The sequence below is a fragment of the Saccopteryx leptura genome, chromosome 2 (genome assembly GCF_036850995.1).
Source record: "Saccopteryx leptura isolate mSacLep1 chromosome 2, mSacLep1_pri_phased_curated, whole genome shotgun sequence".
Taxonomy (NCBI): Eukaryota; Metazoa; Chordata; class Mammalia; order Chiroptera; family Emballonuridae; genus Saccopteryx; species Saccopteryx leptura.
This window is the reverse complement of record NC_089504.1, coordinates 160,343,201-160,359,936: the sequence shown is the minus strand read 5'-3', so window position 1 is coordinate 160,359,936 and position 16,736 is coordinate 160,343,201. Positions and strand designations below refer to the sequence as shown.

Here is a 16,736-nt window from a genome sequence, read left to right as displayed (position 1 = left end):
AAGCACAATTTAAGAAAGTAACTACTGTTCAAGTTCACCCTGCTCTAGACCTTACCAGATTTATTAAGCACAACGTAATGAGGCAGGCACTAAGCTTCTTAAACACACAGGCTCTGCTGTGCTATAGAAATAGGTAATGTACAATAAAATTATAATAATAAAACTTAAATATCTTGAATGATAGTATATGATATGACAATTATTCTCTTTTGATGGAAAATTACTATGGTTTACTTTTTTTAATTAAACTTTTTGAGGTTATTTAAGATTTCACATGAGTTATAGGAAATAATAGAATTTCTTTTTTCTTTTGGTACCCTTTCTCCAGTTTCCCACAATGGTAACATCTTGCAAAACTGATGTTGGATAAGTCAAGATACAGGACATTTCCATCACCACAACGGTCCCTTTTATCAGGCTGCCTTTTATCCCTCCCACCCCTACACCTGCCTTCACCTTTGACAACCACTAATTCATCGTCCATTTCTATAACTGTGTCATTTTGTGAATAATACAGAAATAGAATCAGCCATCATGTAACTTTTTGGGACTCGGCTTTTTTTCCACTCAGTGCAATTCCCTAGAGATCCATCCAAGTTGTTGCATGTACCAGTAGTCAGTTCCTTTTTCTTGCTGAATAGTACTCCACGGTATGGATGTACCACAGTTTGTTTAGTCATCCAGCCATTGAAGGACATCTGGTCTTGGCTAATATAATTATGGCTGCCATGAATATTGATGTACAGGTTTTTGTGTGAATATGTTTCCATTTCTCGGGAATAAATGCTCAAGAGTACAATTGCTGTAGTTAATGGTAGTTGCAGGTTCAGCTTTATAAGAAACTGGTTAACTCAGTCAGAGTGTCATCCCAAAACACCAAGGTTGCAGGTTCGATCCCAATCAGGGCACATACAGGCAATAGCCAATAAGGACACAACTAAGGGGAACAACAAATGAATGCTTCTCTCTCACTCTTCCCCTCTTCTTTGTCTCTCTAAAATCAATCAATAAAATAAATAAATAAAATAAGGAACTGCCAAACATTTTCCTGAGTGGCTGTGCCATTTTACAGCCCCAGCAACAATATATCAATGATCCAGTTTTTCTGCATTCTTGCCAGGATTTAATGGTCATCACTTTTTATTATAACCATTCTATTAGGTATGCCATGATTCAATATTAATGCACACAAAGATGCAGAGACAAAAGGGAGAGATCCCACAACCATCTGGGAACCATAAGGTATTTTCCAATTTCACATTGACTGTGTGATTATATCAAGGCACACAGTCAATGAGCCTCTGCCTCACTGAAGTACTGAGAAGGAACAGTAGAGTACTTCATACTGTAATACAGAATAGCTACTAAATTCTGCCAGGCAATATCATACTCCACATGAAATCCTGGAAGCATTATTTTCAGTGTTCTAAAGAGCAGAGCAAGCATAGCACTTCTGATCAAACTTTATTGACAGTGTTAGCAAATATAATCAAATAAGAAAAAGGTAAGAGTTATAATAATGATGAGAAAACAAAATTTCTTGCAGATGAGATTGTCCATTATACAAACAAAATTAAGTGAATCTATAAACTATAAAAATTTATAGATAGTTCACCAGATTGTTGGATACACAATCATTAGAAAAACCCTGTTAGTTTTCTAGACACCAGCAAAAAAACAATTTAAAAATGTAAGTTTTGAATAATCCCATTCCTTCTAGAAACATGAGTATCTTGAAATCAACCTTTTAAAATGCATAGAAAGTTTCATGGAAAAAAATTATGACACTTTAAAAAAACATAAAAGACATTAAACAATGAGAAATACCATTTTTGTACTTAAGAAGACACAATATTTTTTAAATATCTACTCTCCCCAGATTAATTTATAAGCTTAAAGCAAATTTAACCAATATCCTAACAGGATGTTTTTATTTTTGTTTTCAGAAAAGGCTCTTTTAAAAATACATCTGAAAAAGTGACTCATCCCAGTGGCTAGGGGATCATATATCCACGAGCCCCAGGACAAATGGTGGGCCCTGCACTCATGAGAGCCTCAGTGCTGCCCCTCCTTGGTCATACTCACCCACAAATCCTACTTCCTTTAAAAAAAATACATATACAAAAGTATGGGACCAAAAAGAACCAAGACATTTCTGTATAATAGATAAAGAAGCTGCCCAATGAGAAGCAATCAATGAAAACAACTAAAGTGAAGCAACCAGGAGTTGATGTTTCTCATCTCTCTCTTCCACCCCCCCTCCTCTCGTGCTTTATTTAAAAAAAAAAAAAAAAAAAAAAGAGCTGCCCAAAGCTCTGAGTGTTACTTCTGCCCATTGCAAGGCTCCACGCCTGGCTCCACACCCCTATCAGCTGTAAAAAAGAGAAAAGAAGTTTCAGAGATCAGGACACTCCTGAGCCAACCTTCCAGCATCCAACCAACCCTCCTCTTGCAATACTTACAAGCCTCACCACCTCTCTCTGCCTGGGTCATCCTCCAAACCAGCCCTATGAAGCCCTATACTGTATACACTCAAGTTCACTGAGTCACCCCAGGAAACTCACACTATCCAGGTCCTCCCTCTTTCTCATACAGGATGTAAATATTCTAACAGACCCCATCTCTTAAAACCATCCTTTTTGTCTTTTGGAACTTGCAGCCTGTCATCAGCAAGATCCCCTATATCCTCTACCTCTGGACCTCTGCCCTTCATTGCTCTGCCCTGATAACCCTGCTTCTCATTGATCTCAGATCACTATCCCTCCCTTCTCCCTAAAACCCCCTGACTTTCACATCCATGCCATCAACTTTACAACTGCAATATTAGTCTTAAAACAAAACAATCTCTGAAACTCATATTCTGTCCAGCTACCGCTCCATTTGCTCTCCCCCTTTTCTACAAAATTCATCCAAAAGAGTTTTCTGGACATGCCGTTCCCGTATCTGTCCTCTTAGTCTGTCTGGAAACTGCTCTATAGACATTCTTCCCAATGATGATAACAAAAACAGCTCCTTTCAAGGTCTCCAATGACCTCCACATTGCTAAGTCTAACGGTTGATTCTCAGGCCTCACCCTTCTTGAGCTCTCAGCAGCACTGGGCACAACTAAACAATCCTCACTTCCTGCATATCTGCCCAATTCCTGAGATGAGGAGCTTCCCTCTTGCGGGCTCCGCCAACCTCACTGGCCATTCTCTCAGCCTCCTTGAGGGCTGCTCTAATCTCTGACCTTAAAACGATGGAGAGCCCAGGATCTCGTCCAAGAAACCCTGTCCTTTCAGGCACATCTGTACACAGTGACTGCATTATTTGTACAGCCAAGTCAAAATGAAAGTGTGGCCCCTTCTCCAAAACTTATTAAGACTTCCAAGACAGCAACAGCCAATCATTAAAGCAAATATGGGCATCCTACAGCAGCCTGGCCCTGTGCAACTGCACCGTCACACCCCCATGGAGCCATCCTGCTGAAGACTCCTGAATTTATCTCTCGGGTCTAGAACAACAGTCCCCTGAACGCTAGGCTTATAAATGCAATTCTCTACCACACACCTTCATCTGGTTCTCTAGTATGTACTCCATGTCTTCAAAACCAATTTCCTGACGACTACCCTCCTCTCTCCGCAAAAGAGAACCCTGTTCTCTCTGCTGCCTTCCCCATCCTGGGAAATGGTACACTCTTCCAGTTTTCAGACCAAAAACCTCTGTGCTATCTTAGATTCTCCTCTTTTATTTAAGCCTCACATCCAAGTCACGGGCAAATGCTGTTGGCTCTACTTTCAAACATATGGCGGACGTGCACACTCCCCCTTCTTCCTCCTTAAATCTGCCACAGGAACCATCTGGCACCTGGATTACTGCTGCCCCGTCCCACGGGGCTCAGCCCTTGCTCCCTAGTCCAGTCTCAAAGCATCAGGCCCATGATCCTTTTACACTAGGAGTTCCCTCTTAATGAATTTGAAGGTGACCTTACGTGACTCAAATTTAAGAAACACTCTGCCCTAAATTACCTGATAAGCCGTTTCCTTCTCACAGTACCCAGCCACAAAAATAAAGTTACTGGTCTTTATACTCCTGTTTTCTCCAAATAAGGATAATGAAAAACACAAGAGATCCCAGCTCCAAACTGCAAACCTTGTACTTTCCTTCTCACATCAAACATCTACCTACTAACTTTGCGGGAGTCCTGAAAGGGTAAGAAATCTAATGGTTTTTGAAGCTCAAAGGTCTGGAGAACGCGTCCTGTATCATAATCACATAGCACTCAACTCAACAAGACTTCAGTTTCTAAATATGTAAAAAATAAAAATAAAAATAAATTTAAAAAAAAGAAAGAAAGAAAGAAGAAGAAGAAGAAGAAGAACAAAATCCAGATGCGAGCGGTGGGAGATGCTGTCTGGAGCACCGCGTGGCTTAGGAACCCGCGGCGGCCAGCTGCAGGGTGTGGGGTGCGTGCTGTGCCGGGGTGGGCTCGCGGAGGCCCCAGAGCCCCGGGTGCTACAAACGTTCGTGTGACCTTCCTGGCTCCCTTTGAGTTCTGCGGCAAACATTGCACACCAAAGGGAAAGGCGAGATGGTTTCTGCGCCCTCCCACAGTGCGCGCCACCCCGGGGGACAGCCGGGCGCGGCCGTCCGCGTACTGCTTCCTGGGTCGCGGCCACCAGCCGCCGCCTCCCGCGCAGGGGCAGGCGCGCACCCGCGCACCTGTACTAGGCGCCCACCGGGTCACCGCCTCCCACCCCGCCGGCCATTGGGCATTTCAGGCTCCGCAGTGTAGTGGCGGCACTGCGCTCGGGCGGGTCCTGGGACTCAAGGACCCAACTGCGGGGGAGGCCAGACGGGGGGCGGTGTCACCTAACCCAAGCCCGCCCAGCCCACCCTCCCCTCTCACCAACGGAGGCGCGAATCCTGGACCTTCCCGGCACGGACATGTTCAGGGCTTTGTCCAGGCGGGAGCCGTTGGACACCTCTCCGCAGAGGCGGCGCTGCACCGCGCGAGCAGCGGAGGCAGCGCGCAGCTTGGTTGGGCGCAGGGCCGGCGACCCGAGGATCGCTGACCGACGCGTGCCGGGCGCACTGCGGTAACGGCCGTGCTGTGGGAGCAGTTGGGAGCGCAGGCGCCGGGGCCGCGGCCGCCGGACTGCGCGTGGGTGCCGCCGCTGCAGCCCAATGCGGCGGTGCTCGCGCTCGCTCCGCTGCCGCTGCGGGCCGGGTGTGGCTGGGGATGGTCCGGCCTCCTCAGGGCACCGGTTGGGGTGGAAGGAGCGGGGTTGGAAATTACCTGCAACGTTGCTCAGGAAAAATCTGAGATGTTTCTCAAGACTAAGGGCTTTAAGCGGTGGAGAAGCAGGTGGGGTGGAATTGTTGGGATTGAAGGTATGGATGGGCGGTGTAGGAGAGTGGGCTCCCCTCGAGTTACCGTCTTATATCTATGCCTGTCTGTGGTGCCTATTTTACCTGCTTGTCACTTGTCATGGGGCACAAGTGTCTCCTATAGATAAAAGTACAGAACTCATAACTTCCTTCTTTTCACTGGTTCTGTTCTTCCGTGTCTAGTTTGGTGGGATTTGTTTTGGTTCTTCACAGGAATATTATTTCTCAGGTGTCTGATATATGGCCTGGAACTCAGAAAAGGCTGAGGTCCAGAGACTCCTCACTCCCAGCCCCAACAGCCTGCCTAAGATGTGTGCTAGTGGCATGCTAACATTGTAAAAAATATCCTAGGGAGCTCTTAATACACACTAACACATGTACATACATATACACTCACACCTTATTCCATAGAAACAAAATCATTGAAAGGTGAGGTGACTTGTCCAAGGTCATTTGATCTATTTTTGTTTTTACTTGTCAGTTAATGTTCAAACTGTGCTTCTCCTTCTGAGCACAGTTCGGGGGGGGGGGGGAGAACACCTCAATCTTTTTACTATCTGAAGAAATTCTGACCTCAGAGTTTTTTTATTTTTTTATTTTTATTTTTTTAATTTTTTTAAATTATTTTTATTTATTTATTCATTTTAGAGGAGAGGGAGAGGGAGAGGGAGAGAGAGAGAGAGAGAGAGAGAGAGAAGGGGGGAGGAGCAGGAAGCTTCAACTCCCATATGTGCCTTGACCGGGCAAGCCCAGGGTTTTGAACCAGCAACCTCAGCGTTCCAGGTTGACGCTTTATCCACTGCACCACCACAGGTCAGGCCTCAGAGTTTTTTTTAAAAAAAGGTTCAGGTATGAGTCTGACCCTGCAATTTACCAATGTGATCATTACGCCTCATTTCACATAAACTTCAGGTCCTGAGGAAACCAGAGCCCAGAGGGCATTGGCACCGGGAAGGCAGTCTAGGGAAGGCAGTCTAGTGAGGGCTTCCTTAGGACGATGCAGGAGGGAGAACTTGCTTTGGGAACTGTAGGCTGGCAATCTTAGCTTCAAGTAGGATTCCCTACCTGTATATTCTGGGCCCTTAAAAAAAAGATGTTTCCGATAAGAGAAGAGTCTTTAGCAGGGAGTTGAGAAAGAAAAAAATTTTCTGAATGGTTGAGCTGAACTCCCGGGTGGGAGATGTTTTCTCAGTGAACTTCATAGCTGCTTAGGGTGATCTTACTGCTATGAGTTTTTCGAAAACTTCATCACTAATGAGTCAGTAAATTTTCTTACTGATAATAATCCCTTGAGGACCTAAGCAGAACTGAAAGGGATTTGAGTGAAACCCCAAGTTCAAGGTAAATTAAAAAAAAAAAAATTGTTTTCCATAACTGGATGGGAACAGAAAAAGTAGATGTTATTTTTAATTTTTAAGAAAGAAGTCAAATATGTTAAATATAGAACATTCGCCTGCCACCACAGACTGATGCAGTGTGCTACCCTGATTTATTGTACCCTGTCATGATGCGTATGGTTGAGCTAAGAAGTCAGAGCAGCCCTTTTCTTCCTTATGGAGGACATGGAGGCAAACAAGGGGTTCAGGTTTTCTTTCGCTGAAAGCCAACTGTCTCCATCCACTCTTACCATCCTGTGTGCCCCTTTCCCTAGGCAATGAGATCAGCCCAGATACAGTTTCCCAGAGAGAGGGCCTATGCCCCCCAGTGCTGGGACCGCAAAAAAGCGTACTCTACTTGTCTCCCAAGATTACCAAGGAAAGAGACCTGCACAACTTCTCTTGACCTCACACTTCAGTGTTCAGGAAGTAGGGTTTTCAAGCAGTTCTTCCTATAACCATCTTCAATTTCTCTATTTTAATTGAAACTCATTCTTTCTTAGTCATCATGGTTCTATAGCACAACCAGCTTGCACCCTTTTCAAGAAGTTTGTTCATACAACTGAAGATTTTAAGCCATTTCTTAAACACTTCTTTTCCTCAGCTAAAACCCCATTTCCTTTTTGAAATATCCATACATTCTCTTTTACATATGAATACATGTCTATACATATGTAAACATTTCTTCAAAGGAAGTGACATATATAGGGCATGTAAAAACATATGGATAAGTATATGGCTATCAACCATGTACATACTTTCCAGTTTAGGAAAAAAAAAAAAACAATATAGAAACAGTGGAAGCCACTAAGCCCTAATCCCTTTCATTTCCCTCTGTCCCCAGACCATTTTCTTTCAGGCTTTCTTCAGAGGGTCCCTTACCTCTTTCCCTGTTATATACAAACTAAAAAGCATCTCTGACAGTAGTGGCTAAAGGATGCAGGGAGAAAGCTCATTTCGTGGAAATCATTATTCTTCTATGGTGGTCTTATTCAACACTTTGTAAATTCATTTTGATGACTCTCCTAACATGTGTTCAAATTCACCTCATTCTTACACATTGTTTTTAGGCAGCAGTGTCCCAAATGGACATAGAAGAAATGATCAGTAGAACTGTCAATATAAATCTTCCTAATGACCTATCACTTCCCACCCATCCCCCACAATTATTCATTCATTTACTAACATTTATGCCTGGAATGTGATGCTGGCTACACCTGGAATTTTAGCAGGGGCTGTCATCTTGTACATCTAACACATGGATCCTGTAGGTACCCTGGGCTTCCTCACAAGATATTTGTTAGATTCAAAGGGTCCCTGCAGGAGAGAGAGCCAAGTGGAGGCTATGTCACCTTCTAACCTGGTCTTGGAAATCATGTAGTGTCACTTCCATCACATCCTGTTTGTTAAGGCAGTCACAAAGGTCCAGTCAGTCCAAGGGGACAGGAAATAGACTCCATTACTTGATGGTAACATGGCAAAATTCTGGAAGAACATGAGGATTGGAAACACTGTGGCAGCCATGCCTGGAAATATAATCCACCAGAACTAGCAATTAGCAATTTTGATTTCAATAAATTATAATTGCACCAAAAGCATATAATATGTATGGGGAATTAATGAAAGATGTGAAAGACCTTCATGCTAAAAGCAAAGTATTTGGGCTCCCACAGAACAAAATTGGAGTATTTACCAGATCTCAAGTTTTTTTGTTTTTTTTTTTGTTTGTTTTATATTGTTTGTTTGTTTGTTTGTTTTTTTGTATTTTTCTGAAGTTGGAAAGGAGGAGGCAGTCAGACAGACTCCCGCATGCGCCCGACCGGGATCCACCCAGCACGCCCACCAGGGGTGATGCTCTGCCCATCTGGGGCACCTCTCCACTGCAACCAGAGCCATTCTAGCACCTGAGGCAGAGGCCACAGAGCCATCCTCAGCACCCGGGCCAACCTTGCTCCAATGGAGCCTCGGCCGCAGGAGGGGAAGAGAGAGACAGAGAGGAAGGAGGAGTGGGGTGGGGTGGAGAAGCAGATGGGCACCTCTCCTTTGTGCCCTGGCCGGGAATCGAACCTGGGACTCCTGCACACCAGGCTGACGCTCTACCACTGAGCCAACCGGCCAGGGCCAGATCTCAAGTTTTACTATAGTAGTAATACTATTCAAGACAATGTGGTATAGGGAGACAAACAGATCATTGAAACAGAGAATCCAGAAATAGATTCATGCACATATGGTTAAATACTTTTGATAAAAGCAATGGAGTAATTCAATAGGAAAAGTATAGTGTTTTGGTTTTTTTTACTATTACTGATTTATTACAAAATTAATGATAAAGGACACAAATGAATAGCCAGATGAAGAAAAATACATAAGGTAAAGTCCAGAAAAGTTCCAACCGCAGGAGCATCTGTCCCTGTAGAGTTTGGGGTGTGCCACCCTTCCAAGTTATGACTATGTTCACCAACATGGAAGCTCTCTAAACTCCTTTGGTTTGGATTTTTAAGGAGTCTTTATTACACAGGTACAGTTGATTACATCATCAGCAAGTGCTGATTAAATTCCAGTCCTGCTCTGCCTCTTTGATGTTGGATTAGTGGGGCTCAAAGGTCCAAACTTCTAATCTCCTGGTTGGCTCCCCTGGCAACCTGTTTCCCCTCTATAAGGGCTTTCCAAAAGTTACCTCATTAAGGTAATCTCAGATGCTGAAAGGAGCCTGTTATGAATAACAAAGCATACTCCTTTTAGACTCAGAAATTACAAGGGTTTTAGGGGCTTTGTGCCAGGAACTGAAGATGGAACAACAAATGTGTATTTCTTATTACGCCACAACATCACAGGAACTGAGTGGGTAGCCATGACCCTGCTCTGCCGTCCTTTCTTAGAAGGCACCTCAATCTAGTCCCAGCCACAGGGAAAGGCAAAGACTGACCTGGCTGCAGTCATCTGCTTAAGGTCTCCTCAAGGTTAGCAAACAACACAACAGTGAATAAAGCTGTCTTTGATTTAAACTACTTAATCTTGGCAACAGCAGTCTATCAAAGGTGAAAACTCCTTCACTCTGATCTGGCTCTGTAGACTGTGGTTTAGCATTAAAAAAGGGGGGAGATCGTGGCTCTCCCCACCAGCTCCACGCTCTAAGACGTGCTCTTCTGCTTCATCTGGAACTCACACTAATTCCATTCAAAGCCATTCTGTCATGATCAACATAATCTTCCTTTGATTTTTTTTCATTTCCTACATGTATCATTGTCCCTTTACTTATATTGTATGTTCACCTTTAGGAAGAGATGGAATTGATGGACAACACCAAGAGAAAGAAAAGAACCAAGACAGACAAGTCTAAGGTATGCAAGAAGAAAAGAGAAGAAAATGCTCACGGGGTCGTGGAGCGACCCAGAAGATACCTATGAGACAAAGTTCTCTGTTTTGAGTCTCCTTGACCACCACAGCTAAGACAATGTTGCAGCCCTGCTTCAGGTCAATCTCTGAAGAGACAGGGATAGAGGAAACCCTCGTGCCCAGTGATTATCAGCAATTCTCTGACCTTCAAAGGGAAGCTGGAGTGAATTCATTGGAATTCCATCTCTGGCAGTATGATTCTTTGAGTTTCTTGAGATGTGTTATTATTTTCACTTTGAAGTGACTCTCACTGCTGTTCAGTCCAAAGACTTTGTGTTTAATGTATTCCCCTTCCTTCTGATACCCCAAGTCCTCAGTTGAAGGTTTTGACTCCTTTCCCACCTAAATTCTTTGGTTCCTGTCCCCTTCTTCTGTCTTAGGACCTGCTGGAGCGTTAGCATCTTTCTCCTTCCTTTCTCTTTCCCTCCCCCTCCTCCTCTCCCTCCCCTTCGTTAGCATCTTTCTCCTTCCTTTCTCTTTCCCTCCCCCTCCTCCTCTCCCTCCCCTTCTCTTTCTCCCCATTCCCTTCTTCCTCAGATCACTCTTCCCCTTCTTTCTCCCCCCTTTCTCAGCTACTGTGGCCACATCCTGAAAATAGTCTTTTCATTTATTGATTTTTTTAGAGATGAGAGAGAAAAAGAAAGGTGGGGGAAGAGGAGCGAGAAGTATCAACTCATAGTTGCTTCTTGTATGTGCCTTGACCAGGCAAGCCCAGAGTTTCAAACCGGCAACCTCAGCATTCCAGCTCAACGCTTTATCCACTGCACCACCACTGGACAGGCATATAATATAGTCTTTTCAATAAATAGTGCTGTAAAAACTTGATGTTTATATGGAAAAAAATAAGCCTTGGCCCCTTAACCATATACAATAATTAACTCTAAATGGATCAAGGACTTATATGTAAAAAAAAGTAAACTTATAAAGCTTGTAGAAAACATGGTTCTAAAAATACCTCTTACACAGGACATAGAAAACACTAACCATAAGGGGAAAACTTATAAAGTGAACATAATAAAAAATAAACCTTCTGCTCATCAGAAAATACTACCAAGAAAATGAATAGGCAAGCCACAGACTGGGTGGAGACTTTTACAGTGCATACATCTGACAAAGAACTGGTATCTAGGATGTATAAGTAACTCTTTTTTTTTTTTTTTTTTTAAAAAAGCTGGAAACAGGGAGAGACAGTCAGACAGACTCCCGCATGCGCCCGACCGGGATCCACCCGGCACGCCCACCAGGGGCGACGCTCTGCCCACCAGGGGTCAATGCTCTGCCCATCCTGGGCGTCGCCATGTTGCGACCAGAGCCACTCTAGCGCCTGAGGCAGAGGCCACAGAGCCATCCCCAGCGCCCGGGCCATCTTTGCTCCAATGGAGCCTTGGCTGCGGGAGGGGAAGAGAGAGACAGAGAGGAAAGCGCGGCGGAGGGGTGGAGAAGCAAATGGGCGCTTCTCCTGTGTGCCCTGGCCGGGAATCGAACCCGGGTCCTCCGCACGCTAGGCCAACGCTCTACCGCTGAGCCAACCAGCCAGGGCCAAGTAACTCTTACAGTATAATACTAAAAAGACAAATCTAATTTGTTAATCATCAGGAAAATGTGAATTAAAACACAATGACATTCCACTGTACACTCACCAGGATGTTGAAATAAAGATTAACAACTCCAAATAGAGGATGTAGAATAATTCATGTGTTGCTAGTAGGAGTGTAAACAGGTAGATTCTCATAAAGTTAGATGTACACCTTCCCTATAAATTAGAAATTCCAATTCTAGGTATTTACTGAAGAGAAATGAACACATATTTATAAAAAGACATTAAAATATTAATAGTGCCTGATCAGGTGGTGGCACAGTGGATAGAGCTTCAACTCTAGGATGCTAAGGATCCTGAGGTCACTAATTTGAGCATAGGCTCATCCAGCTTGAGTGTGGGCTCACCAACTTGAGTGCAGGGTCACCAGCTTGAGCATGTTATCATAGACATGACCCCATTTTCACTGGCTTGAGCCCAAAGGGTTCTGACTTGAAGCCCAAGGTTGCTGTTTTGAGCCCAAGGGCACTGGTTTGAGCAAGGGGTCACTGGCTCAGCTTGACCCCCTCAGTCAAGGCACATATGAGAAAGCAATCAATGAACAACTAAATGCAGCAACTGCAAGTTAATGCTTCTCATCTCTCTCTTCTTGTCTGTCTCTCTCACTAACATATATATATATTAACATATATATACCTGTATATAACATATTAATAGTGGTGCTGGCCCATTGGCTCAGTGTGGATGGAGCATTGGCTCAGCCTATGGATGTCCTAGGTTTGCTCCCTGGTCAGGGTACACAAAAGAAGTGGCCATCTGCTTCTCTCCCCTTCTCTCTCCCCCTTCTCTCCCTCTTCCCGTCTCACAGCCAGTGGCTCAACTGGTTCAAACATTAGCCTCAGGCACTAAATATAGCTTATCTGGTCAGAGAGCAACAACCTCAGGTGCTAAAATAGCTCAATTGATTCAAGAATTGGGCCCAGACCAGGGCAGAGTGCTAGGTGGATCACAGTTGGGGAGCATGCAAGAGTCTATCTCACTATCTCCCCTCCTCTCACTTAAAAAAAAAAAAAAAAAAAAAAAAAAAATATATATATATATATATATATATATATATAAGCTTTAATCATAATAGTCAAGCTGGAAATAATCCAAATATCCATCAATAGGTAAATGGATAAAATAGCCCTGGCCGGTTGGCTCAGCGGTAGAGAGTCGGCCTGGCGTGCAAGGGACCCGGGTTCGATTCCCGGCCAGGGCACATAAGAGAAGCGCCCATTTGCTTCTCCACCCCCCCCCTTCCTCTCTGTCTCTCTCTTCCCCTCCCGCAGCCAAGGCTCCATTGGAGCAAAGATGGCCCGGGCACTGGGGATGGCTCCTTGGCCTCTGCCCCAGGCGCTAGAGTGGCTCTGGTTGCGGCAGAGCGACGCCCCAGAGGGGCAGAGCATCACCCCCTGGTGGGCAGAGCGTCGCCCCCTGGTGGGCGTGCCGGGTGGATCCCGGTCGGGCGCATGCGGGAGTCTGTCTGACTGTCTCTCCCCATTTCCAGCTTCAGAAAAATACAAAAAAAAAAGTGGATAAAATATTGCAGTATATTCATATAATGGGCTATATCTCATCAATAAAAAGGAATAAATTATCAAGTATGCTGAGTGAAAGCAGGACAGAGAAAGGGAGATACAGAATGATTCTGTTAAAGTAACCAGATTAGGCCCAAGGTGGAGTCTCTCATGCTAAGCCCCACATCAGCAAACCAGAACTTAACTAAGTTACTATACTATGCTTTGTGTTCTTGACTGTCCCAGAAAAGGAAGCCTAGGTCAACCATTCAGCACTTGTGTGTGTCCATCAAAAATTACCTGACCCAGCTCCAAATCTTCCCTTTGCTCCATATAAGGGAAGTAACCATGCTTTAACCTATCAGCAAATGCCCAGTATAACTTTTGTATTTCTGCTCACTTTGGCCTATTTCTTGCAAGATGCTCAATGTCACTAATCAGAAGAGAAATGCAAACCAAAACCACAATGAGTTATATCATACATGCTAGAATGACTATTATCAAAAAATTAAAAAATAAATGTTGATGAGGATGTGGAGAAAAGGATGTTCTACACCATTAAGTGGGAATGTAAACTGATTCAGCCACTATAAAAAACAGTATGGAGGGCCCTCAAAATTTTAAAATAGGACTACTGTATGATCCAGCAGTTCCACTTCTGGATATTTATTTGAAGAAAATGAACACACTAACTTGAAAAAATATCTTCATCTCCATGTTCATTGCAGCATTATTTACAATAGCCAGAACATGAAAGCAACCAAAGTATCCATCAGGAAATGAATAGATACAGAAAATGCGGTACATACGTACAGTGGAATACTACTCAGCTATAACAAAGAATGAAATCTTGACATTTGGAACAACATGGATGGACCTTGATAGTATTGTGTTAACTGAAATAAGTTAAACAAGTCCCTGGTTTGTTGGTTCAGTGGTAGAATGTTGGCCTGGCGTGTGGAAGTCCCAGGTGCAATTCCCAGTCAGGGCACACAGGAGAAGTGACCATCTGTTTCTCCTCCCCTCCCCCTCCCCCTTCTCTCTCTCTTTCTTCCCTTCCTGCATCCATGGCTCAATTGGTTTGAGCATGTTGGCCCTAAGCACTGAGGATGGCTTCATGGCCTCACCTCAGGCACTAAAATAACTCAGTTGCTGAAGTGGCCCCATATGCGCAAAGCATCTCCCAGTAGGGGACTCGATAGGTGGATCCCAGTTGGGGCACATGTCTTTCTGCCTCCTTGCCTCTTGCTTAATTTAAAAAAAAAGAAAGAAAGAAGTGAAATGGAGAAAGACTATATGATCTCACTTATATGTGGAATCTAAAATAAACTGAACTCACAGATACAGAGAACAGATTGGTGATGGCCAGAGACTTGGGGAGTGGGGGTGGGGGTATGTGACATAGATGAAGGGGTCAAAAGGTACAAACTTCCAGTTATAAAATAAGTTTGGGGGATGTAATATACAGCATGATGGCTATAGTTATTAACACTGTATCACATATTTGAAAGCTGCTATGGGAGTACATCTTGAAAGTTCATATCACAAGCAAAAAAATTATAACTATACGTGGTAATGGATGTTAATCAGACTTATGGTGATCATTTTGCAATACATACAGATATCAAATCATATGTCATCCATCTGAAACTAACGTTATGTCAATTATATCCCAATTTTTGAAAAATCTCTTGCCTTGAACAGCTCTTTGGAGCTCCCTCCTACCTGCTAGATTAGATGCTATCCAATCCATGAATCACTGAATTAAAGCCTACCTGTTCTAGTACATTGATCTGTAAATTTTCTGCGGGAAGTTTTAAAAACTCCATTCAAATAAAGTATAAGAAAGACAAAAAAAACCCTCTAGGGGTCAGATTGTAGAGATTTGTAGAGAAGGGACTAAAAGAAACATCCTGGGGTGATAAAAAAAAAAGTTCTGGTCTTTTTAAATAAAGAAGTAGATATGGGATGTGTGCATTTTTCAAAACTTATCAAACTATACAATTAAGACTTATACCTTAACTTTAAAAATACTAATAAAGGAAGGGAATGTTTCCATTAGGTTACTCATAATAATGTCATTTATAATAGCAAACATATGAAAAGCCCAATGATGAAAGAAGGAACAAATAAGCTAAATGTTTCTTAAAAAATGATTGTATTTAAAAATAAAAATTTTGAAGGCTACTAATGGTTTGAGAAACTATTTAAAATATAACGTTAAATGAACAAAGGAGAAATACAAAATTATATATAGAATGTGATCTATTTTTAACATAAATATATAAATTATATGCCCATATCTAGACAGAGAAGCACTAAAATGTTACCTGTAATTATCTGTGCATGGTGATTTTTATTTCCTTCTTATGGTTCTTGGTATCTTTCAAAAATTTTTACAATACAACAAGAAAAAGTGCCTTCTTAAATGAATTGTAGGAATATTGTGAGTCCATCAGCCCAGAGTTTTTGCTTTAATTGCACTTGTTTGAACATGTGCAAAGGATGGATATTGGAAAGTGATCAAAGCAAGTATTTATTGGTTGCCAAGTTGAACATGGGGAACAGAAGGAATGTCATAACAACTGAGCAAAGACCCTCTTCAGGAAATGCAACTCAGCTGCAGAGTATTGGGAAATTCAGCAGCCAGCAGAGCTACTTGAGGACAAATCAACAAGTCTAAAAGCAGATGCACTAGTTTTATAATAACAATAATAATAACTAACATTTTTAAGTGCTTACACTCTGTCAGGCAATAAGCTAAATGCTTTCCTTGCCTATTCTCATTTAACTTTCTAAACAATGCAGGGAGATAAGCCACTAGCTCTGTTGTGTGAATGAGAAAACTCAAGGTTAGAGAAGTTCAATGATTTGCCCAAGATCACATAGGCAGGTCGTAAATGGAGCCAGACTGTGAGCTTTTGTCAGTCTGCCTAGTGGCCACGCTCATAATTATTGTATTCACCTACATCTTTCAACAGAGAAGTAGAAGTAAAGGAAAAAGAAAGGATTTCTAGACAGTTATAATAGCACAAACCAAAAAGCATACTTTTACATAAACAGACCGAAAGACTTTAATCAAGCATCTGTATTTTCTTTCATATCTGCTGACCAAAGACTAACAAAGGTACTAAATTCTAGCAGACAGTCATCTGTTGCTTTGTCATATTTTATGAACTGTTCTCTCAACTGCAAGTGATTTGGAGGGGGAGAGAGAACAATATCATCATAGCTCCACCTCCCCTACTACTGGAGTGACCATAAAACCATGCTGACCAATCAGACTAAGTTTCCCTGGAAACCATGCTTTATCTCCAGGTGAAAAGGAAAAACCAGATCTGAGCGGGAAAATCCAGAGGGTTTTACAGAGAGAGATACAGTTGAAGACAGAGGATCTTGAGCTGTAAGAAGTAAAAAGACCAAATACCTATCGTTCACCCCTTAACCTAGTTTCCTGACAAAGTTTTAAGTTTGTTTTACAGAAATAAAGAGATACTG

General features: G+C 42.8%; 1 protein-coding gene and 1 long non-coding RNA gene across 3 annotated transcripts in view; one reads left to right on the top strand and one right to left on the bottom strand.

The window, feature by feature from the left end:
• Positions 1-5,352, bottom strand: part of ATP8A2 (ATPase phospholipid transporting 8A2) — a 726,487-nt gene extending 721,135 nt beyond the window's left edge. Inside the window, exon 1 of one of the 2 annotated variants that reach the window (XM_066369169.1) lies at positions 5,279-5,352. Coding sequence is in view for 1 of the 2 variants with exons in the window: in XM_066369168.1 (XP_066225265.1) it covers positions 4,889-4,928 (40 nt within the window). In the remaining variant the exon portion in view is untranslated. Of the gene's footprint in view, positions 1-4,888; positions 5,066-5,278 lie in introns of those variants that run through there. The other variant, XM_066369168.1, reaches the window with a different exon arrangement.
• LOC136395063 (uncharacterized) lies at positions 4,946-12,766 on the top strand. The gene is made up of 3 exons (XR_010749263.1): positions 4,946-5,078; positions 10,025-11,274; positions 11,680-12,766. It is a non-coding gene; the product is annotated as an uncharacterized lncRNA (long non-coding RNA).
• Positions 12,767-16,736: the final 3,970 nt, after the last annotated feature.